Source organism: Physeter macrocephalus, chromosome 8 (genome assembly GCF_002837175.3).
Source record: "Physeter macrocephalus isolate SW-GA chromosome 8, ASM283717v5, whole genome shotgun sequence".
Taxonomy (NCBI): Eukaryota; Metazoa; Chordata; class Mammalia; order Artiodactyla; family Physeteridae; genus Physeter; species Physeter macrocephalus.
The window spans coordinates 72,938,644-72,963,024 of record NC_041221.1 but is presented as its reverse complement, the minus strand read 5'-3'; the positions used below and the strand labels follow the sequence as shown (position 1 = coordinate 72,963,024).

Below are 24,381 nucleotides of genomic sequence, written 5' to 3'. Positions count from 1 at the left end.
ACTGAAGACCGTGCTCCACAATAAGAGAAGCCACCAAAATGAGAAGCACGCACACTGCAACAAAGAGTAGCCCCCGCTCGCTGCAACTACAGAAAGCTGCGTGCAGCAACGAAGACCCAACGCAGCCAAAAATAAATTAATTTTTTAAAAAAGAAAGTACATTTGTTAAAATCTTTTTTTTTTTTTTTTTTGGCCATGCCGCACGACCTCGGCAGTGAAAGCATGTGGAGTCCTAACCACTGGACTGACAGGGAATTCCCCATTTGTTAAACTCTTAACTGCAATACAAAAAATCAACTGTGGGCTTCCCTAGTGGCGCAGTGGTTGAGAATCTGCCTTTTAATGCAGGGGACACGGGTTCGAGCCCTGGTCTGGGAAGATCCCACATGCCACGGAGCAACTAGGCCCGTGAGCCACAACTACTGAGCCTGCGCGTCTGGAGCCTGTGCTCCGCAACAAGAGAGGCCGAGATAGTGAGAGGCCCGCGCACTGCGATGAAGAGCGGCCCCCGCTTGCCACAACTAGAGGAAGCCCTCGCACAAAAACGAAGACCCAACACAGCAAAAATAAATAAATTAATTAATAAACTCCTACCCCCAACATAAAAAAAATCAACTGTTTTTCTATGTTCCAGCAATAAACATACAAATGAAAATAAGCATTTAAAAAACACCATTTATAAAGGCATCAGAGAACATCAAGTACTTAAAAAATAAATCTAAGAAAAGATGTGCCTCTCCTAGGCATTTACACAAGAGAAATAAAAACATGTCTACAAAAAGATTTGTACAATATTTATAGTATCTTTATTCAAAAGAGCCAAAATTCGGAAACAATCAGTAGGAAAATGGATAGCAATTATGGTATAGTCATATGTGGTATATGGATAAAATGGAATACAACTTAGCAACAAGGAACTACTAATACGCTACGAAAATGGATGAATCCCAAAAATGTGTTGAGCAAAAGTAAATGGATACAAAAGTATACATAATATAAAGTTCATATACTGCATATATATATAAAGCTCAAGATCAGGCAAAACTAATCTGTGGGTGGTAGTGGGGAAAGGGCTTAAAGGAACTTTCTGGGATGATGGAAATGTCTATTTGTCTTGTGGGGTGGTACACAGGTGTATACATTGTCAGTAATCAAACTGAAAGCTTAAGATCTGTGTACTTTAGTAAATGTAAATTATGCCTTAAAAACGCTCATTGCAGAAAACTGTGTTGATTCAAAATTATGAACTAAGTCAAAGGATGATTCACATTCTGTGACTTTGATTCTGCACATTTGTTAATCAGAAGCATCAAGATTCTTAGCCTTCTTCTACGGCTTTTGTGACTAACAGTTACTTCTAAAAAGGAATTGACACATGATTTTTCTCCAATAGAAGTAAAAATTAGAAAATCTCCCTCCGCAAAAAAAGGGGGGGAACAAAAAAATGAGGAGAGAGAGAAGGGGGTGGAGAAATGGAAAATAGCAGAGAAAAGATAACTTAGGGAACAAGTAAAGGAGATTAAAAAATCTGATTAATAGGAATTCCAGATACAAGAACAGTGAAAATGAAAGAGAGAAATTATCAAAGGAATAATGCAAGAACATTTCCTAGAAGGGAAGGAAATGAGTTTCCATATTTAAAAAGACCCATGACATGCCCAGCAGCATGAATGAAGGGGCAGGAAAGGGTGGGTGCACATTACTAAGCAGAATACCAGGGTCAAAGAATATGTAAATAAAAGGCCACATTCGAAGGACAGAGAATCAGAATGGCAAAAGATTTTTAAACAATGAAAACCAGAATATAACCAGAGCATGACTTTGAAATGAAGTGGAAATTATTTTCAAATTATTCAAGAATTCTATTCAGAGCCCAACTAAGTGAGAGAGTAGAATAAAGAACTCTCAGACATGCAGTCTCAAGTTATGTTATCATCCGTGCACCCTTTTGCAGTAAACAGTGGAAGATGTGCTTCTCCTCAAGAAAGACAATGACATTGGCTCCAGAATAGGGAATCCAAACCAGAAAAGATGGGTAGGGAATTCAGAGAAGTCCCAGCATGGCAGCTGCACTGCACATGGAGACCTGTGAAGCCTCAGTCCAGATTAAAGCAGGAAGGAAGAGCTCCCTAAAGTTTTCCAGGAAAAAAGAGAAGGAAACAGTTTATCTGACAGCTTGACCATGTGAAAAGTATAAACAGGCTTGCCAGAGGGTGTTGAAAGTTAAGCCACAGGTTCAAAAACAAACCCAAAGCAAATGAAAAAGTGGAACAATTCTTAACTCGAAGAAAAACAAAAAGTTGTACCAGAAAGGAAATGTCATCTTACATCATTAGGTGGTACAGCAGTGAAAAATTACAATTAAAACAGTACAAATACTGAATATGGATTAACCCCAAATTGTGATTAACATTGGGAGAAAGCAGGAAAAGAGTGAGGAGGAGAATTGTAAGAAAGTAAAATCCTTATATACCATAATAAAAGGTCAACTGACCATATAAAAAGTCCAGGTTTATAGTATATCCATAACTAAAGTTTCCCATTTGTCTTTCTCTACAGAGAAAAAAAAGTGGGAAGAAAAAAAAGAGCAAAAGAGATTGAGTTCTTTTAGCCAAAAATTCATTGTATAAGGAGCAAATAAACAAAAAGTAAGCGACTCTTCTTACGTCCCAAATGTGGGGGAAAATCTATTTTTATTCTTGTAAAATCAAAATAATATCCTTCAGAGCATGCACATAAGAAAAAAATTAATTCTCCCAAATATACTATACTCTCATGGAAGGAGGGAAGGAAGGAAGGGTAAGCTGTACTTACACAACTATTTTTTGCTCACTAACACATTAATATCTTTATTAAGTCATTTTAAAAAAAGGACACAACAGAAATAATATAAAATAACTTTTATTTACATAATTTACATCTATAGAGTATAACTGCTTTCTTTAGAACAAGAAAATTTACAACGACAGATATTGCTTTTTGTCAAAGACTTCTTCAAGCAAGATTGTATACATGGTCACTTCTACTTCAAAAAACATGGTGGTAAACAGTGGATATTCATATTTTTATGTGCCTCAATCATTTACCAACAATTAGGCTTTGAAGCCATAATGTTGATCACTTGCTAAGACGTAAGTTTTCAGGAGGAAAAGTCAAGAAAAAAATAAAGACCTTTAATCATATCTCTTTTAAGATTTATAAAATACAAATTCTTCACAACATCATCTTTACATAAGTCAGATTAAGCACAGGTGTGAACAAATCTTTCCACCTTGTAAGGTAAATACACTGATTAAGTTTCTTTTACCAAGAGTAGTTTTAAGGATATAATAGTAGGATAATTTAGTTGTCTGACTTGATTCTCTAACACAATGAATGCCCAAAGACAAAATTATCCTTCACACAGTAAGAAGTTACATCTTCCATAAAATTAACTCATTGTAGATGAACAAGAGACAGATGTTAACGAAGTTAAAAAGTAATATTAAACAAGGGATAAAATAATAGTTTAGCTACGACAATCTAACACCCAAACTAACATGAACTAAATGAAAGAAGGCTTTTCAGAATATGAGATTTTTAAAATTTATAAAAACAGGGCATTAAAATAGCTATGTGATTTGCTACCATGATTTCTGTGACATATTAATCCCATGAAATAAATAAATGCATATCTATAGAGAATTTCCTTATAGATCCTCCTTTATGACAAAAAAGTTTAAACTGCAAATTTCACTATAAGGCAATGAATAAGAAATGCTCTAATATCAATTGTTTTCATAAATTAGGATTACTGTTATACTTGCCAAGCCAAATCCAATTTTACTAATGAACTTGAAAACTGGCCACCATTTTTTTCAAATTACAAACATAATTAGACATTAAAATATCTTCCCAACTGAAATACTGATTTCATAATGCAATCAAGGGTTTAAGTGTTAGGCACAACTCATAACTCCAGTGACAAATATCTCATAGGTAATGACATCAGCACCTTAAGGTAAGAAAACTACTCTCTAATGTATGGGTTAAACTAAAAACCCAACCCGTCCATGTCCATCATTTAAGTATTGCCTGTAGCTGTTTTCATACTGAAATGGCAGAGTTGAGTAGTTACCACAGAGGGCATCTGGCCCACAAACTTGAAAATATTTTCCAGAAAATGTTTCTGACTCCTGATCTAATGTATTATCAACCCAGAAGGCTTTTCAAATAAAAGAATAAATCTGTTCTTTCAGAAGTTTAATTTGAACCACCAAAGATTTGCTTGGGTAGGTAACAGAATTACCTATGTAAATCACAAAATCTCAAAATTAAAACCAACCCTTAAATTCATATTGATGATAATCACTGACTTAATAAAGTCTTATTATCTTATTTTCTGTTTTTTAACATCACAATTATGTTCTGTGCATAAAGGTCTAAGTACATAGTTCCTTATGGAGAATTTAATGGGGAAAAAAAAACTACCAAGAAATTGTTTTTTAAAAAAGGAATGTGTGTATGTGAGCATATGTGTGTGTAATGGAGACACAGTTTTGTATGGAAATTTGCCTCATAAATAAAGTTAAGCGTTCTTTTCCCATACAAATCCTGAGATTATCCAAGAAATAAGAAAAACAAAAAATTCACAGTACAAAGTCAATATACTAAACTATGAGAAAAAAATGTATTCCAAACGTATATACTATCCAAACAATTTAGTTTTATCACTTTAAATACCTTTAAAATTAAAGAGGGAAAGGAGACAAACATAAATTTGTTAATGACTTCTTTACCCATAATCTCAGGGGTAAAAATAATTAAAACTGAATATTCTTTTAAATAAAAAATTTAAAAATAAATAAGATTTTGATGTTTTATCTTTATAAATAGTAAGTTTAAATACTAGTTCTTCAATTAGGACTAATGTTACATCAACATGAATTAGAAAAATACACATTTTTCAGTCAAATAGCTGATAATAGAAAAGTTTTTAACATTTACCATACTAAAGTGGAGTTTCACAATTTATTTTCACACACTTAGAGGCAACTGAAAAGGCCTTCACCATCCAAAAAACCAAAAAACAAAACCAAAAAACCCTAAACAAACAGAAAAAAACCTTCACAAAAGGTTTGCTAAATGTTAACTACAATCCTTCTCCAAATACGTCGGCACTGTGATTTATACAGAGACATTTATCCACAACATTCCAAGATGTCCATGTGTATTCAACACAGGAAGAGTCAAAATGTAAACAAGAGCTGTTATTTCTGTCTGAGAAAGCAGTCTTAATTGCTTGGTATTTCCAAAATGCTGAATCAATCAAAACGAAAGGAACCTCAGCAATGTTTTTCACTGATTATAAAAGCTTCAAATCAAGCCTATTAAATATTCAAAATCAACTTAAAGAAAAATTGCCACTGAGGCTTTTTTCTAGATACTGCTTTGTTGATATAACTGACTGTGGAAATCCTAGCCTTAGGAAAAAAAAAGAAAAAAAAAGAAGACTTTTATTCTGTTTCATCCACTTCAATAAAGATATCACTAAAGAAATATTCAGAGACTGTCATTGGCTCCTCTTCTGGTAGCCGGTTTTGGACATCTTTACATTCTCCTTTTGGTAAGGGATGATTACAAGAAACCTAAAAAGATAATAAAAATAAGTATGCAGTATAACATTTATATATTGATAGTGGTATTCTAAATCGATATGTTTGAAAAGCAATATAGCAATAAATATTAAGAGTTTTAAGTATGTTTATACTCACTGACCCAATAATTTCATTTCTATGCTATTGTATTAAGGAAATAATCCTAAACATAGTAAGAGATAACCTTTGTAGCATTCGTTATAATAATAAAATTAAAATCAACAAATATACAACACAAAACATGATTAGGTTGACTGTAGTGTACACATGATTACTTCACCCTAATTTCTATGAAAAAAAAAATACTGAAAAACATAACATTATTAAATCGATAATGAAAACATTTTAATGACCAGAATAGAAGGACCCATGAAACAGAACAGTATGTAAGGAAATATCAGAAATTAAAGCAATCCCATCAAAAATTAGCATACTTACAAATCTAGAAAAAATGAACACAGCATGGTATTGGCAAAGGAACAGACATACATATCAATGAAATAGAAGACTAGAAATATCCCTAACACATATGGATGGAAATTTAGTATCTGATAAAAGTGATATTTCCAAAAACATTTGAGAAAAGTTGGATGATCCAATAAATAATGTTGGACAACTGTATAACTATCTCAAAAAAAGGAAAAGTCAGACCTATACTTCACCAATATATAATAAATTCTAGATGAATCAATAAACTTAAATGTAAAAACATTTTTAAAAAATCTACTATAAAATACCATGGGAAAATATTTTTATAATCCTAGAGATGGGGAGAGAGAGTGTGAAGCAATGACACGAAAGCCAGAAGCCATAAAAGATTGATAAATTCACTTACGTAAAAATAAAAAATGTCTGCATGGCACAAACCACCATACACAAAATCAAAAGATAAATGCCATAGAGGGAAAAAAATTTACAACCTGTATCACAGACATATGTTTTCATTAAGTCTATGAAGAATGTCAAAAATGAACAACATTGATAATACGCTAATGTAAGGAAAAAGGCCCTCTCATATACTGCTGATAAGAACAGAAACTTATATAATCCCTATGCAGGACAATCAGGCAGTGTCTGGCAAAAGAATAATCATTCCTTTGGACCAGAAATTCTATTTCCAGGAATTTAACCTATAAATGTGAAAAATCGTCCATTTATAAGTTAGCTGTTACCACATTGTTTGAAATAGCAAATAAGTAGGAATAACTTAAATGCCTACCAGTGTGAGGCCAGTATCACTCTATGGTACATCCAAACAATGGAATATCATGTAGTCACTAAAAATAATGAGGGCACTTAGTCCTGAAAATAGGAAAATTTATGTCCATGCAAAAAGCTGTGTACAAAAGTTCACTGCTTTATTCATAAAAGCAAGCACTAGATGTCCTTTGGTGGGTAAATGAATAAACAAAACTGGTACATCCATACTATGGAATACTATTCAGAAATAAAAAGAAACAAACTATTTGATACATAAAATCATCTGGATGAGTCTCTAGGGAACTACCATTGAGTGAAAAGATGCCAATCCCAAATATATGATTCCATTCATATAACATTTTTGCAATGACGAATTTAATGGCAACCAGCTTGCCAGAAGATAGAGAGTGCGGAGCGGGAAGGAAGTAGGTGTGTCTATAAAAGGGCAACACAAAGGATCTCTGTGGTGATGGAACTGTTCTGTATGTTGACTGTAGCAATGCAATATAGTGGTTGTGATATCATAGGAGAGTTTTGTAAGATGTTACCGCTGGAGACAACTGGGTGAAGGGTAGATGGGATCTCTCTGTATAGTTGTTTACAACTGCATGTGAATCTACAGTTATCTCTAAATAAGAAGTTAATAATTTAAATTTTTTAAAGAGAGCAAGAGAGAGGAGGAATCCCTTTATCTACTGTTTTGCAAGGTCGCCAAGACATACTATTAGGTGAAAAAAGCAAAGCAGAGACTGATACGCTATTATTTATGTAAAAAAGAAGAAAAATGTTTATATTTGTGTATATTAAAATGTCTCTGGAAAAGTAAACCAAAATCTGATAATACCATATACCTGTGGAAAGGAAGAACTAGGAAGGTAAAGGACAGATGTGGGAAACTTTTTACTATAAACTCTCTTTTGTAGGTTATGAATTTTAAGACATATGGAATATATCGCTTACTCAAAAAAATGAAGTAGCAATTTGAGAATAATATTTAGTTTAAATTCTTCCCTCACATTACATACCAAAGTCAATAAACATGAACAGAGTTAAAGTTTTAAAATTTTATACCTCTGGAGAAAAACTTTTCATCATAAAAGCAATTTAACAAATTGCAAAGAAACAAGTAATGGATTTGACTAAACATTTTAAAGTTATGTATAACAAAAATTCCCCCAAATTTAAAAAAGTAAATAAACTTGGAAAAAATACTTGCAGTAAAGAGCTAAAAGGTACGTGGCTTATTTACATACATAAGGATCTCATACAAATTGGTAAGAAAACTACTAAAATCCCCAAACCTATAAATCAGCAGAAGATAGGAACAAAAAGAAAAGAAAAAAAAAATCTAGTAAATATATGGGAAAGAACACAACTCACTAATAACTGAAGAAATGCAAATTTTAAAAATGAAATGACATTTCCACCCCCCCACCATTATATTAAATAAGAAAAACAAATGTATTTTGAGGAGTAATATCTCAGGCTGGCAAGAATGTGATTAAACCGGCACTGGTACACTGCTGGTAATTACAACTATTCTCCAAAGTAATTTGGCAATAATAATAAAGACTCATAAAATCCTGGTCTCAGAATATAGTTGTAGGAAATAATTTAAAATATTTTTAAAACTTTAAAAATGTTCTTTACAAAAGGACTCCTTCCTTTGAGGCTCATGCTATCCAATAGATGGTCATCAGCCTTTTCTTTGTTAAGATCTGAAGTCATCCCAATATTCTTCCAAAGTCTTTGATACAAGTTCACAAAATTTTCTGCCCCAGTACTTGCTATCACAGCTTCAGAGTGCACAGAAATGAAACATGAAAACGAATTCTAATTTTACTGTTCCTTGAATTTTTGTAGGTGTCATGACATTTGTCCCAAAGGAAATAAAATGCAAGCACTGCTTTGTTTTGCTTCCACAGGTCAGAAGGGTCTTTGCAGTAAAGGAATGGCAATTAAGTGTCCATTTATGGTTAGTTCAATGGCTCTATATTAAACTAGCTGTAACTTTCTAATTCAACACCTTATCTTCTTCCAGTACAGTGGGGTAGGATAGGGAGGAGATGGAGTGGAGTTGCTGTGCAATAATTTCTGATATTCAGATGAAAATAACAATTGCCATGTTTTTCTAAGTTGAGTCAGATATCCAACCCATTCTATACAAATAAACAAAAAAAAGTAGTTATCACATACCTGAGTTGCTGAACTATCAATATTTTTAGGTTGACTATTAACAACAACACTTGGAGATGGAAGATCAGAGGACTCTTGAGTTTTTTTCTGGCTTGTATTGAGCGGATTAGATCTTTTCAGATTCTGTCTTGATACAGGTATAAGAGGTTTCAGGCGTTTCTTGCTATGAACCTGAGTAGGTTCATCAGACTCCAAACTATTCTTTGAACATATTAAAGACAAAAATCCCAGGGGTCTTCTGCCAGGTCTAGAAATGCAAATGTAAAGATATTCAAGAATATCCAGGAAGCCACATTCTTTTTTTTAAATATTTATTCACTAAATTTTTCATAGGCAGGTTATTGCAGCAAAGAAGCTAAAAGCAGGAATGTGCCAAGTTTTATAGGACATCTATATCTGTATAGTTAAACTTTTTTTTTTTTTTTTTTTTTGGCCATGCCGCCCAGCATGTGGGATCTTAGTTCTCCGACCAGGGATCAAACCCATGCCCCCGGCACTGGAAGCACACAGTCTTAACCACTGGGCCACCAGCGAAGTCCCAGGAAGACACATTCTTAATGCCAACTTCTTTCCATGAATGCTAAAATGGCACGTGTGATACCACAGGAGTGGCACACCTACTAAATACTGATACACTAAGTACTGATATCACTCTGCCATGATGTATATTTGTGACAAAGGTCAAAGCTTACTCTAGAGCAGTACTTCTCAAGCCTGAAAGGCATACAAATCATGTGGGGATCTTATCAAAATGAAGATTCTGACTGAGTTGGTGGGGAAGTGGGGCCTGAGTCCTGTATTTCTACTGAGTTCTCAAATGATGTCCCTGCTGCTGGTGCCAGGACCACACTTTGAGTAGAAAGGCTCTAGAGCAGGGGTCAGCAAGCTATGATCCACAGGCCAAATGAAGTCCACCACCTGATTCTATAAATAAGTTTACTGGAACACAGCATGCTCATCTGTTTACATATATGGTTACATATTACATATGTGGTATATTATATATATATATACACACCACATATGTAATATGTAACCATATATGTAAAAAGATGTGATTACATATCTGTTGAGTAGCTGAGTAGTTGCAACAGAGATATATGGCCCACAAAGCCTAAAATATATACTACATGATCTTTTACCCCCCAAATTTGCTGACCCTTGTTCTAGAATACTGCTTCTCAACTGTTTTAACCCAAACCCCCATGATGCTACCCTCATTCGATTTTCAGCACATCTCTACGCCAGAAAAGATGCAGTTTATATAACAAAAACAACAGGTTCGTTAAATATGCCTTTTCAAGTTATACATGTCCTTTCCCCCACTTTCCTTTAGTGGAGGCTAGTACATGTCCTCCCTCTCCAACTCACCAACTCCATGTTAATGATTTGAATGCTGCTGACAAGCCAATAGTTATCCATAACCCAGAAGACTCACTTCTAGAGTATGAGGAAATAATGTGGGAGACGCTGGCTTTGGGCTTAAATTCCACACTTAAGTCTTATAGGGAGAAAGCCAGGGTTTACCTCTTTGGTATGCCACAAGAGAGAAAAATGCACACAGTATTTGGGACTTCAATAAAACAACCTCCAGAGCTACTTCTGATGTTAGCCCTATGTCTCAGACCATCTACATCTGCACCGGCAGCTACTGTATGGTAGAATAAATAATTATTAAAATAATAACCATGAACAATCTGGAAAAGAAAGTGTGCAATACTAAATTCTAAAGATTTTCTATCTAAAATCAAAGTTTCAGCACTTAAAGTTAAGCTCTAGTCATATGCAGTGTCCTCCGAAAGTGTTTGATCTTACTGTATTTCCTTTGGTGACACCCCTTTTCCTTTACATTTCTGACAGAGGGGTATTATTACAAAACACCATCCTTAGTACTGGACTTTGTCGTTATACATGTTACACCTATTCCATTTAGGTTATATTTATCCACTGAGAGAGAAAATTGGAGAGAGAGAAACATTTATTAAAGATTTTCTCACGATACCTGGATAGTGGGGTTTTTGAAGACGATGTGATGCTATCCATTTGTTCAGACTTAGAAGCAGCACAAGTTCTTTTTTCCTTATCAGAGACCACTATCTCATCCTGAGGTAACTGAGATGTATTCTTTTCTTGTGTATCTGTTATTTTATCAAGAGGTTTAGATCTGATACTCTGAAAAGCTGGTTCAAGTTGCTCTTTCAGAGGTTCTGGAATTGTATGTGTGTTTCCTGAGGTAGGGAAGATACCTTGTCCCTTGTAAGACTCTCCTTCAAAAAAGAAAATAAATGGTAAGCACACATATTGAAATTAATACATCCAATTAAATTGCAATATTTGAAGAAGAAAACCATGATATTCTATCATGAACCTACCCTAATAAGAGTAAGCTAAATTAAAAATTAGTGGACTATTAGGAATATTATAATGGGTAAAAGCTATGGTAACAGCTTCTACCTTCAGATGTAAAATAGTCGTATCAATATATTTTGACTTAGAAAAGCTTTCTCCATAAATATTTCTTGAACTAGCAAAATGAAAAAGTGATCACTTTCTAATTAAGGGTAAAGCTAAGGTCAGAATGGTCATCATCACAAAATCTACAGTCAATAAATGCTGGAGAGGGTGTGGAGAAAAGGGAACCCTCCTACACTGTTGGTGGGAATATAAATTGGCACAGCCACTATGGAAAACAGTATGGAGTTCCTTAAAAAAACTAAAAATAGAGCTACCATATGATCCAGCAATACCACTCCTGGGCACATAACTGGAGAAAACCATAATTCGAAAATATACATGTACCCCAATGTTCATTGCAGCACTATTTACAGTAGCCGTGACATGGAAGCAACCTCAATATCCATCAGCGGAGGAATGGATAAAAAAGATGTGGTACATATATACAATGAAATATTACTCAGCCATAAGAAAGAACGAAAAATGCCATTTGCAGCAACATGGATGGACCTAGAGATTGTCATACTGAATGAAGTTAAGTCAGACAGAGAAAGACAAATATCACATGATATCACTTATATGTGGAATCTAAAAAAAATGGTACAAATGAACCTATTTACAAAACAGAAATAGAGTCACAGATATAGAAAACAAACATGGTTACCAAGGGGAAAGGGCAGGGGGTGGGGACAGGGATAAATTGGGAGATTGGGATTGACATACACACACTACTATATATAAAATTGATAACTAATAAGGACCTACTGTATAGCACAGGGAGCTCTACTCAATACTCTGTAATGACCTATATGGGAATAAAATCTTAAGAAGAGTGGAGTCATACATATACATATGTATCAGTTATACATATCTATAACTGATTCACTTTGCCGTATAGCAGAAACTAACACAACATAGTAAATCAACTATACTCCAATAAAAATTAATTAAAAACAAAAAAAGGAGGTGTGGAGAAAAGGGAACCCTCCTACACTGTTGGTGGGAATATAAATTGGCACAGCCACTATGGAAAACAGTATGGAGTTCCTTAAAAAAACTAAAAATAGAGCTACCATATGATCCAGCAATACCACTCCTGGGCACATAACTGGAGAAAACCATAATTCGAAAATATACATGTACCCCAATGTTCATTGCAGCACTATTTACAGTAGCCGTGACATGGAAGCAACCTCAATATCCATCAGCGGAGGAATGGATAAAAAAGATGTGGTACATATATACAATGAAATATTACTCAGCCATAAGAAAGAACGAAAAATGCCATTTGCAGCAACATGGATGGACCTAGAGATTGTCATACTGAATGAAGTTAAGTCAGACAGAGAAAGACAAATATCACATGATATCACTTATATGTGGAATCTAAAAAAAATGGTACAAATGAACCTATTTACAAAACAGAAATAGAGTCACAGATATAGAAAACAAACATGGTTACCAAGGGGAAAGGGCAGGGGGTGGGGACAGGGATAAATTGGGAGATTGGGATTGACATACACACACTACTATATATAAAATTGATAACTAATAAGGACCTACTGTATAGCACAGGGAGCTCTACTCAATACTCTGTAATGACCTATATGGGAATAAAATCTTAAGAAGAGTGGAGTCATACATATACATATGTATCAGTAATACATATCTATAACTGATTCACTTTGCCGTATAGCAGAAACTAACACAACATAGTAAATCAACTATACTCCAATAAAAATTAATTAAAAACAAAAAAAGGAGGCCTTCCCTGGTGGCGCAGTGGTTGGGAGTCCACCTGCCGATGCAGGGGACACGGGATCGTGCCCCGGTCCAGGAAGATCCCACATGCCGCGGAGCGGCTGGGCCCGTGAGCCATGGCCGCTGAGCCTGCGCGTCCGGAGCCTGTGCTCCGCAATGGGAGGGGCCACAGTGGTGGGAGGCCCGCGTACCGCAAAAAAAAAAAAAAAAAAAAAAGGATAAAGCTAAGGACGTATAAAAACTCCTTAATACCCAGCTTTCAAATTCCTTAAATGTTGGGCTTCCCTGGTGGCGCAGTGGTTGCGCGTCCACCTGCCGATGTAGGGGAACTGGGTTCGCGCCCCGGTATGGAAGGATTCCCACATGCCGCAGAGCAGCTGGGCCCGTGAGCCATGGCTGCTGAGCCTGCGCGTCCGGAGCCTGTACTCCGCAACGGGAGAGGCCACAACAAAGGAAGGCCCGCACACCACAAAAAAAAAAAAAACAACTTCTAATAATAAAGGCGTGATTCTTAGAGAAAAATGAGCTAGACTCTGCTTCAATCCCAAATTTAAACAAGATATATCAAAAATAATCAGGGGTACTTAGCAAAATGCAATCACATTAAAATTTATTTTACTCACCTGTTTTCTCCAAAACATTTACTAATTCCTTTGAACACACCTGTTTTAAGAAAATTTACAAAAAAAATTAGAAATCTATTTGTCAAATAAAATTAATTTTATTTCCGTCTTTCTTTCTTAAGTAAAGAAAACCTGTATTTCCCAGAAAGCTAGGGTCAGACATGTTTTATGGGAATTCTACCAAACATTTATGAAAAAGACACTGCAACTATTATTTACATTATTCCACAGCATAGCAGAAGAGGGAAAGCTTCCAAATGCCTTTTATAAATCAAGCATAATATTGATACCAACTAACCAGTCTCAAATCAGTGCAAAAATATCAAATGAAATACGACAAGCATAATTTAGCAGCACATCAAAAGGCTAAAACATTACGATCAAATACAGTTTGTTTGGGAATTCCCTGGCGGTCCAATGGTTAGGACTCCACACTTTCACTGCTGAGGGTGCGGGTTCAATCCCTGGTCAGGGAACTAAGATCCCACAAGCTTCGAGGCACAGACAAAAAAAAAAAAAAAAAGTTTGTTTCAGGAATACAAAGATGATTTAATATTATAAAACATATTAATAAAAAAATAAGTTTGTTTCAGGAATACAAAGATGATTTAATATTATAAAACATATTAATAAAAATCAAGAGATTTGAGGAGAAAAATAATATCATCTATTTGCAGGAAAAGTGTCCAATAATATCATTCTTAAAAAAAACATAGGGCTTCCCTGGTGGCGCAGTGGTTGAGAGTCCGCCTGCCGATTTAGGGGACATGGGTTCGTGCCCTGGTCTGGGAAGATCCCACATGCCACGGAGCGGCTAGGCCCGTGAGCCATGGCCGCTGAGCCTGTGCGTCCGGAGCCTGTGCTCCGCAACGGGAGAGGCCACAACAGTGAGAGGCCTGCATACCGCAAAAAAAAAAAAAAAAAAAAATGTAAAATTGGACAGGCATTTTCTTAACACCGTAAAATACAACTACTGCAACCCGAAAGGCAGCATCCCACTTCATAAACACTGGAAGTATTCCCATTAAAGTCAGGAATAAGAAAAAGTTGTCCACTATCAGGACTATTTTCTGATTTTTTTAAAGTTATATTAGCCAATATAATTAGAAAAGAAAAATTAAAGGTGTAAAAAGTAGAAGAGAAGAATTAAAATTATATTTGCAGATGGTATGACTGTTTACTAAGAAAACTCAAGAGAACCAACTGAAAAATTACTACACACAATGAGGGTAATTCAGTAAAGCTCTCTAGATTAAAAAGAACTCAATGATAATAGCAACAAAAAAGATAAAATTCTTAGATATAATCCAATAAGAAATGTACCAGATTTATATGAAGAAGAACTTAAAATACCCCTGAGAGACAGACACAAAAGAAGTCTTAAACAATTGGAAAGACACACTGTGTTTCTGGACAGGAAGATTCAACATCACATTTATGATGTCAATTTTCTCTATGTTCATCTGTCAACTTAGTATGATCCTAACACAAGTACCAATAGGGTTTTTTTAAAGCTCTGAATAACCTAATTCTGAAATTAATATAAATTTTAAAACATATGAGCAGACTTCCCTGGTGGCACAGTGGTTAAGAATCCGCCTGCCAATGCAGGGACACAGGTTCGAGCTCTGGTCAAGGAAGATCCCACATGCTGCTGAGCAACTAACACCATGCACCACAACTACTGAGCCTGCGCTCTAGAGCCTGCGAGCCACAGTTACTGAAGCCCACGCACCTAGAGCCCGTGCTCCGCAACAAGAGAAGCCACCGCAATGAGAAGTCCGTGCACTGCAATGAAGAGTAGCCCCCACTCGATGCAACTAGAGAAAGTCCGCATGCAGCAACGAAGACCCAACACAGCCAAGAAAAAAGAAAAAACATAAGCGACCAGGAAAAACTTGGAAAAAGAAGAAAATTGTATTGGGGGTTTGGGAGAGGGACAGACTATCCCTTTTTTTTTCTTTATAAATTTATTTATTTTTGGCTGCGGTGGATCTTTGTTGCTGCGCGTGGGCTTTCTCTAGTTGTGGAGAGTGGGGGCTACTCTTGCTGCGGAGCACGGGCTCTAGGCACGAGGGCTTCAGTAGTTGTGGCTCGCGGGCTCTAGAACGCAGGCTCAGTAGTTGTGGTGCACAGGCTCAGTTGCTACGCGGTATGTGGGATCTTCCTGGACCAGGGCTCAAACCCGTGTCCCCTGCATTGGCAGGCGGATTCTTAACCACTGCACCACCAGAGAAGCGCCCAGACTATCCCTTTTTAAGATAGTAAAGCACTTAAAAGCTACAATAATTAAAACAGTGTGATACTGGTCCCAGAACAAATAGGTAAATCAATGAAGAAGAAAGGAAAGTTCAGGAATGTGCCCAAATATGTATGGGAATTTAATATCTGACAAAAGTGGAATTTCATTTTATTTTTTAAAAAATACACCTTTATTTTTTGGCCACACCGTGCAGCATGCAGGATCTTAGTTCCCTGACCAGGGATTGAACCTGTGCCCTCTGTGGTGGAAGCTCAGAGTCTTAACCACTGGACCGCCGGGGAAGTCCCCAAAAGTAGAATTTTAAATCAGCGGACAAAAGATGTATTATTCAATAAATGGTGCTGGGACAAATGGATAGGCATCTGGGGAAAATTAAGTTGGTTCCACTGTTCTTAAAACCAAAATAAATTCTATACAAATCAATAATATTAATTAAAAGAATTTATATTAAATTCAAGGTAGATCTTCAATGTATAACATACTCCATAAGCTATACATAAAAAGACTAATAGGGACTTCCCTGGTGGTGCAGTGGTTAAGAATCCGCCTGTCAATGCAGGGGACACGGGTTCAAGCCCTGGTCCAGGAAGATCCCACATGCCGCAGAGTAACTAAGCCCATGTGCCACAACTACTGGGCTGGCGCTCTAGAGCCCGCGACCCACAACTACTGAGCCCACATGCCACAACTGCTGAAGCTCATGTGCCTAGAGCCTGTGCTCCGCGGCAGAAGAAGCCATTGCAATGAGAGGCCCATGCACCACAAGGAGGAGTAGCCCCCGCTCACTGCAACTAGAAAAAGCCCACGTGCAGCAATGAAGACCCAACGCAGCCAAAAATAAATAAGTAAATAAATAAATTTTTTTTTAAAAAGACTAATAAAAAAAATTTTTTTTTTTGGCCATGCTGCACAGCTTGCGAGATCTTAGTTCCCCTACCAGGGATCGAACCCAGGTCCCAGCAGTGAGAGCACCAAGTCCTAACCACTGAATGCTAGGGAATTCCCCAAAAGACTGATATATCTGATTACAGAAAAATAAAAAGTATGTGCATGTCTATCTGAGTGCAGTGTATATACATTCTAGAATTTAAAATTATAACTTTGGCTATTTATAAGCAATTTTTATTGTTAAAATGCTGAAAACAGTTTAGAAAATAAAAGCCACAAACAGGCCCAAGAGACACTATACATACTTTTCTTAAATATTTAGTCACACCAATGTACATCTATCATTTTTTAAATGGCCTATTTTAAACTGGTGACCTAGTTTTGCATATAGTGATGTACTCTGATCTTTTTTCCATGTCATTAAATATACTTTTAAAATAAAATGAAACAATGTCTGCATGGAATGCTGACAGAATGTTGAAACAGGATGACTGATACACAGGGATACATTATACTAGCCAGTCTACCTTTTTAAATGTTTGAAAACTTTCACATTAAAAAGTTTAGCAAAAAAAGTCTGTATGAGAAAATCACAAAAAGTAGAATTAAAAGACAACAATCTGAGAAAAAAAAATTTGCAACTCATATCACAGACATACAAAACAGAGAGTTCCTCCAAATCTACAAGACAAAGATCAACAAACCCAACTGAAAAATGGGTAAAGAGTATAGAGTCACGTCAAAGGAAAGGAAATACAACTGGTTCTTAAGCATATGAAAAGATGTTCAACCTTACTCATAATAAGAGAAATTAAAAACTATTCCAGGATACCATTTTTTAACCTATCAGATATGGCAGAATACACCACCTCTGTTGTCTACTATCATCTAAGGACTATTGGTCTTCAACTGTCCCTTTGAGAATACAGATTCTAATTTTTCCATAGTGTTGTTCTATAGTGTAGTAACTTATGATTACCAGAAACAAAAACAAGAGGGTGCTTAAGAAACTTACAACACAGTGGCTGGTAACTGAATCTGCACTGTATTGTCAGGCGTCCCTGAGGTAGTGATGATTGAGCTAAAGAAGTCTGTGTTTTGCAAAGGAATGTTTCATAAATGAAGAGACAGCAACAGAAAAGCCTGGGACATCAGGAGTACGGTGCATTTGAGAAACTGAAAGATGGTCAATGTGGCTAGCGAGGCAGAGACCAGCACAAGATGAGATTAGACACAGAAAACAGCCAAACAAAAACAGTGCCTTAGAGGTTCTGGTTTTATTCCTAAGAGCAACGGGAAGCTTTAAGCCATTATGATAATGGTAGTGATGATATCACTATTACCATTTTACACAGTAGGAAACTCATTCAGAGAAGTGAAGAATCTTGCCTAAGATCCCACAGCTGTTAAGTGGTATAGCCAAGATCCACATCTGTATGATGCTTTCAGCTTAATTTTTAGCCAGTGACACTGAGTTGGGAATGGGTTTTCTGATTAATATCCAAAAATTTGCACCTAGAACTGGTTGAAAGTAAAAATCCAAAACTGGTTTTATCTGGATTATTTATGGTAGAAAGTATTAGAGCTATCTTTATATAAAGAGTCTAAAGGAAAAAGAAAAATAGATCTGTTGCAATATGGCCGTCTTACTTGCTTAATGATTCCATCTTACCTCAGAGGTATATTTTTGACAATCATCTCTTAAAGTGAGTGAACTTTTTTTGGCAGGAGGAACATGGTCACTTTCGTCAAGCCTACAATGAAATCTCTTCCTAGATACAAGATCCAAATTAGCAGGAGGCTTTTCGGAATCATCTCTTCCAGAATTAGATAAACACATGTCATCCTGACCAGCTGAAGTTACTGGAAAACTGATACTGCATAGAAAATACACACACATTAAATTAGTTATTTTATGAGGTTAAAGCCTGAGCTATTCCAATGAAAACTGCCCAAAAACTTCAAAGTAACTAATATATACATGGCCATGGCCACAAAAATGTTAGTTTTGAGCTCCATTCATACTTAAAAGCTCACAACTTAAGTTCCATAATATTGAATTAAATCTGAGGCATAAAAATAATGTTTTCTTTGGCAGTAAAGTTAAATTTTAGTCTAAAATGTCTCTTCCTTATATAAAAGGCTTCAATTTCTAATGTTACTTGATAGACAATTAAGCATCTTAACCAATGACTATTAAAATACAACTTAAGAATTCTACAGCAAAGCATTTAAATGAATATCAAAAATATTTTAAAATGTATCCTTTGTACTATTTTTGCAAATTTCTGTGAATGTATATTTATTTCAGAATTTAAAAAATATATAAATGTATACAAAGTAACTTTTAACAGATGCTATTTGATGATCCAGATTGCTAAATTTTTTTAGCTTTCAAAATACTTAAAATACCAACAGTTTCATACAAAAGTATTATATTATACATTTAAATGGCATCTTTATCAGATATAAAATCAGTAATTTCTTCTCTAATTTACCACATAATTACTAAATAAGATCTCCACGACAATTACAAATAATGTTGGTGAATGGCTTGTTCAATCAATACTATTCAATTCATAAAGCACCCCTTCCCCGTAGCAAAAACAGTTTAGTTGATTCATTACCTTATGTCCCCCCTTTCTTCTGTATTCACTGATTTGACCAATATGGGGGCTGGCAGTAAAGGGTTTGGCATTAACTGCATAGTGGTATCAGCAAATTCTTCTACTGCATTGGTTGGGATTTCCACCAGAGTTAAAATGAATGCTTGTTCATCCTCACTTTCTTGATGTACATTAGCAACTAGATTCATTATCAAAGTTTAAAAGTTAGTAATGAAAAGCTGAACCATGAAATGACAGAAAATCATTAATTTATTTCACTTCTAAAAAGTCTCATGACAACTTATCCCGAAGAATAAAAAACTAAATTATACCCCTCAAGAAAAAAATAAATAAAAATTTTGTAAAGGATAAAGATGATTCACTATGGAGAAGATTTATAATTCCTTTTTTTTTTAAGATTTATAATTCTGAATAACAAAACATATACAAAATACTTCAATTTTTTTTGTTTTTTTGTTTTTTAATTTAAGGCCATCATAGACCAACAAAAACTGCTTTGTTTTTCCATAGTCAAATGGGCAGTAAAAAACATACTATTAGGTTCTAAGACTCTACTGAAGCAAATTATCATACCTGTTAGGTCTTGAGGATTGTTTATATTCTCTTGTTGGACTTCTGGAATACTACACTGCCATAAAAAATTAAAATGAAAGAGTGAGGTTGACCAAATCTCAGTTTTAAAAAGTTTTCCTGACAATGTGATACTGTGAACAGTTATTGCTTCAAAACTCAACAACTTATCTAACCTATATATAGAATTTTTCAAGCGTTTTGAAACTTTTAGTTGTACCAATAAAATTTTGATTCATTTAAATAAACACATACATATACACAAGGGAATTATGACTAAATTGTTAAATACGTGTAGGCTATGAAATGATTTTTGAAGTAACAGAAAAGGGAGATCCAAACACTTCAACCTTCTCTCTATCCCCATCACAGCAGTCACTGTACCATTAGTAGGTGACATGTATATGGAAGCAAACTGGTCTCCTTGCCCCCAGCATGGCTCCCTCCAATCTGTTTTCCACGAAACTGTAAACACTGTTTTCTCTAAAATGCAATTCCAATTGTAATTCTCTACTGCTTAAGATCTTAAAACTTTCATTTTGCAACCAACAATTTCAGTAATTGATTCAGGCAAGAATCATCAATGCATACTAAATTACTTACTAAGTGGAAAAGATGCAATTATAATGGAGAAAACTGGAAGGTACCATTCTACCCAAGTGATCAGTCAGCAACACCAATAATGGGACAAACCAACATTATGTGTCCCCTGATATGATGCAAAAGAAGAGCGAAACATCACCTATGTAGTACTCTTGCAAAAAAACGTTTAACCTGAATCTAATAATGAGGAAGCAGTAAAAGAAATCCAAATTATAGACTAGCTTGGACTCTTCTAAAATGTCAAGTACACAAAAGAGGAAAAAGGGCAAGAGGACTACTCTAGATTTAAAAAGTAAGAAGAAATGACAGCTAAATGCACTGTAAGAGGTTTGACTGCAACTCTGTATTACACATTATTATTAAATCAGTGCTAGGTAGTATGGTAATATTGAGTGTGGTAATAGTATTGTCATTTTTCTGTAAGAGAACGTCCTTGGTCTTAGATACAAGCTGGAGTATTTGTGGGTGAAGGCTCATGTCTACAACTTACTTTCAGATGGTTTAGTTGTTTTAAAGTACCTATCAAGATGGAGAGCAACACAGAGAGAAAATAATGTTTAGAGCTAGGTATGCACGCAAATGAGGCAAAATGTGAACAGATCTCTATGTAAGATTCTTGCAACTTTTCTCTAAATTTGAAATTATTTCAAAATAAAAAGTAAAAATTAAAAAGTTGGGTGGTAGGGGAAAATCCCATAACTTTGGATGTAACCCAAACTCCTTAGCAAGCCATAGAAATTCATTTTATGATCTGTCCCCAGGCTACCTAACTTCATCTCTAAGCACTTTCTTCATTTATATTCCACTCATAGCTACTTATACAGTCCCTGAGCATGTCATACTGTTTCACACTTGTTCTTTGTACATGTTCCTCTCCCTGTAACTGGCTAATTCATACTTGTTCTTCCAGATCAAGGATTTGCTCAGTGCTGGATGCACATTAGAATAACCTGGGGAACTTTAAAAAAAAAAAAAAAAAAAAAAAAAGCTAATGTCTGGGCTCCACCCACTGCCTCCACCAGATTAGTTTCGCTGGATTGGGTTGAGGGCCACTCCAACTTAGTCTCACACAACTCTCTTTCATAACACCTATCAGACTGAGTTTAACCATTCATTTACTCATCTGTTCCTCACGAGGCTATATTCCAAGTATCTCACACAGTACTGCACACACAACGTCTCAATACACACTTGCTCTGAGAATGAACTTCTCAGATCCAGGGGCTAAGAAGCAAGAGTTCTCTCTGTACAAAACACTTCCTTTTTCAAAGCTTTTACAACAAAGCTAGGTATTGGTTATTTTATCTCTATGTTCCAGAGACTAAAAACATATTCAATACATTCTTGCAAAGGCAAAATTATAGGGAAAGAAAAAAGATCAGTGGTTGTCAGGGGTGGGGGGTGGAGAGAAGGAGTAACTAAAAAAGGACCCTGGAAAAGTTGGGAAGTGATGGAATTGTTCATGTATTGGTTATATGATTATACATGTTTATGAAAATCTGTAGAACTGAACACTAAAAAGGGTAAAGTTTATTGTGTGTATATTAGAACTTAACGTTTTAAATAAGGAATAAACAGCTAGCCACCCCGTTATATTTTACATTCTTTTACCTCTGGAACATGAAGTATAAGCACACTGTCTCCGTTAGAGTCCTTTCCCAGGGGCTCTTCGACAGAACTCTCACCAAGACCCATACCCAAATCAAGTGTGTGGGGCCTTGACTCAGATGAAACAACAGGAGCAACTGAAGACAGCTGAACCTCTGCAGACCTCCCTTCTTCATCTTCATCTCTGAAAGACAGATTAGTATGTATCTGAAATCAAGGAGACAACCACAGAATTATGTTTAGAGCTAGGTATGTCAAAGTTCATCTAATTTAATGGTTTTCAAACTTTTAAGATAGATTTAATGCAACAGAACAAATTCTTACAGCTACTGCTCATGCCTATAGTTGACACAGAATATAAATCAAATCCCAGAATATCTTTCCTCTTTTACCTTCCAGTTAGGCATGCTTCTTGTGAAATACTGGTTTCTTCAATACCGTGTACAGATGCCAATTTGCTCTGCTCCTTACTCTCTGCTGTTGTAACTGATTCAAGGTTTTTATCTTCTAATTCTCTCCCTTTAGAAGCATTTTTCTCAGTTTCTTAAATAAAAAACACATTTAAAATATAGCCCAAAATAGTAAAGTCAAAATCTCCATATTAGAAACATATTCTTTTTTCAAAGATCACTACATAGTGGCTCTTCCAAACTTCTCTTAATCCAAAAAGCAAGCTTATTCACATGGCAAAAAGGTGGTCTGGGTCAATTACACTTTTTAACATAAATGAGATAATTAATGAGTCTGCACTGCACATATTTCACTCCTGGCAGCCACAGCTATTGTATCTCTACTTTACTGTAATAGCAGTATAATCAGAAACTCACATTCAAAAGAGGTTTAGAGGTGGGTACACATGAGGCCTGGCTGGTTCCACCTTGGGGGAAGTGTTGGGGAGGGAGCTGTTCTGAATGAATCATGTCACAAAGTGGAAGAAAATTGACATCTGTATAAAAGAGGTAACTGGGGTCTGCACACTGAGAGACCTTCTGGGTACCGCTCAAGCCAAAGTAATGAATTAACTAATTGAACCACAGGAATTGTTGGCTAAAAGAAAATCCCAGAGATCAAGAACCCCAAAACAGGGAAAAGATGATGCTAACTATCCAGATCTTCTACATATGGGGTTGAATAAAATCTAGGCAGCCTACCACTTACACTGCTTTTCCTGTTCCCACTAGTACCCTGAGGGATTGGGACCTTGGCAGGGAGGGAACATGGAAAACATAGTGAGGCTATTGAAAAAATGAAATAAGAGCACTATGTAATCATACGGAAAGATTTTTTTTCAATATATTAATCTTTAAAAACAGCACTAACATACAAAGAACTCAATAATAAAAAAGACAAATAACTCAATTCTAAAATGAGCATAGGGACTTCTCTTGCGGTTCACTGGTTAAGACTCTGCCTTCCAATATGGGGATTGCGGGTTTGATCCATGGTCGGGGAGCTAAGATCCCACATGCCTCACAGCCAAAAAAAAAAAAAAAAACCAAAACAGAAGCAATATTGTAACAAATTCAATAAAGACTTTAAAAATGATCCATATCAAAAAAAAATCTTAAAAAATAAAATAAAATAAAATGAGCATAGATCTTGAGAGACATTTCTCTAAAGAAGACATGCAAATAAGCACATAAAAAGATACTCAACATCATTAGTGAACAGGGAAATGCAAATCAAAACCGCAATGAGACACCGCAGAAATACAAAGGATCATAAGAGACTACTACAAACAACTATATGCCAATAAAATGGACAACCACGAAGAAATGGACAAATTCTTAGAAAGGTACAACCTTCCAAGACTGAACCAGGAAGAAACAGAAAATATAAACAGACTAATCACAAGTAATGAAATTGAAACTTCAATTAAAAATCTTCCAACAAACAAAAGTCCAGGACCACATGGCTTCACAGGCAAATTCTATCAAACATTTGGAGAAGAG

At 35.6% G+C, this 24,381-nt stretch overlaps 1 protein-coding gene across 3 annotated transcripts in view; it reads right to left on the bottom strand.

The window, feature by feature from the left end:
• Nucleotides 1–2,939: 2,939 nt before the first annotated feature.
• The window catches only part of BDP1 (BDP1 general transcription factor IIIB subunit), an 87,209-nt gene continuing 65,767 nt past the window's right edge, over nt 2,940–24,381 (bottom strand). For 2 of the 3 annotated variants that reach the window (XM_024119802.2, XM_024119804.2), the window contains exons 31-39: nt 22,822–22,972; nt 22,433–22,613; nt 20,222–20,276; nt 19,649–19,826; nt 18,694–18,898; nt 13,871–13,910; nt 11,035–11,299; nt 9,033–9,279; nt 2,940–5,627 (exon numbers count right to left, since the gene is read on the bottom strand). In XM_024119802.2, the coding sequence (XP_023975570.1) occupies nt 5,496–5,627; nt 9,033–9,279; nt 11,035–11,299; nt 13,871–13,910; nt 18,694–18,898; nt 19,649–19,826; nt 20,222–20,276; nt 22,433–22,613; nt 22,822–22,972 (1,454 nt within the window). In that variant the 3' untranslated portion in view covers nt 2,940–5,495. Of the gene's footprint in view, nt 5,628–9,032; nt 9,280–11,034; nt 11,300–13,870; nt 13,911–18,693; nt 18,899–19,648; nt 19,827–20,221; nt 20,277–22,432; nt 22,614–22,821; nt 22,973–24,381 lie in introns of those variants that run through there. The other variant, XM_028492963.2, reaches the window with a different exon arrangement.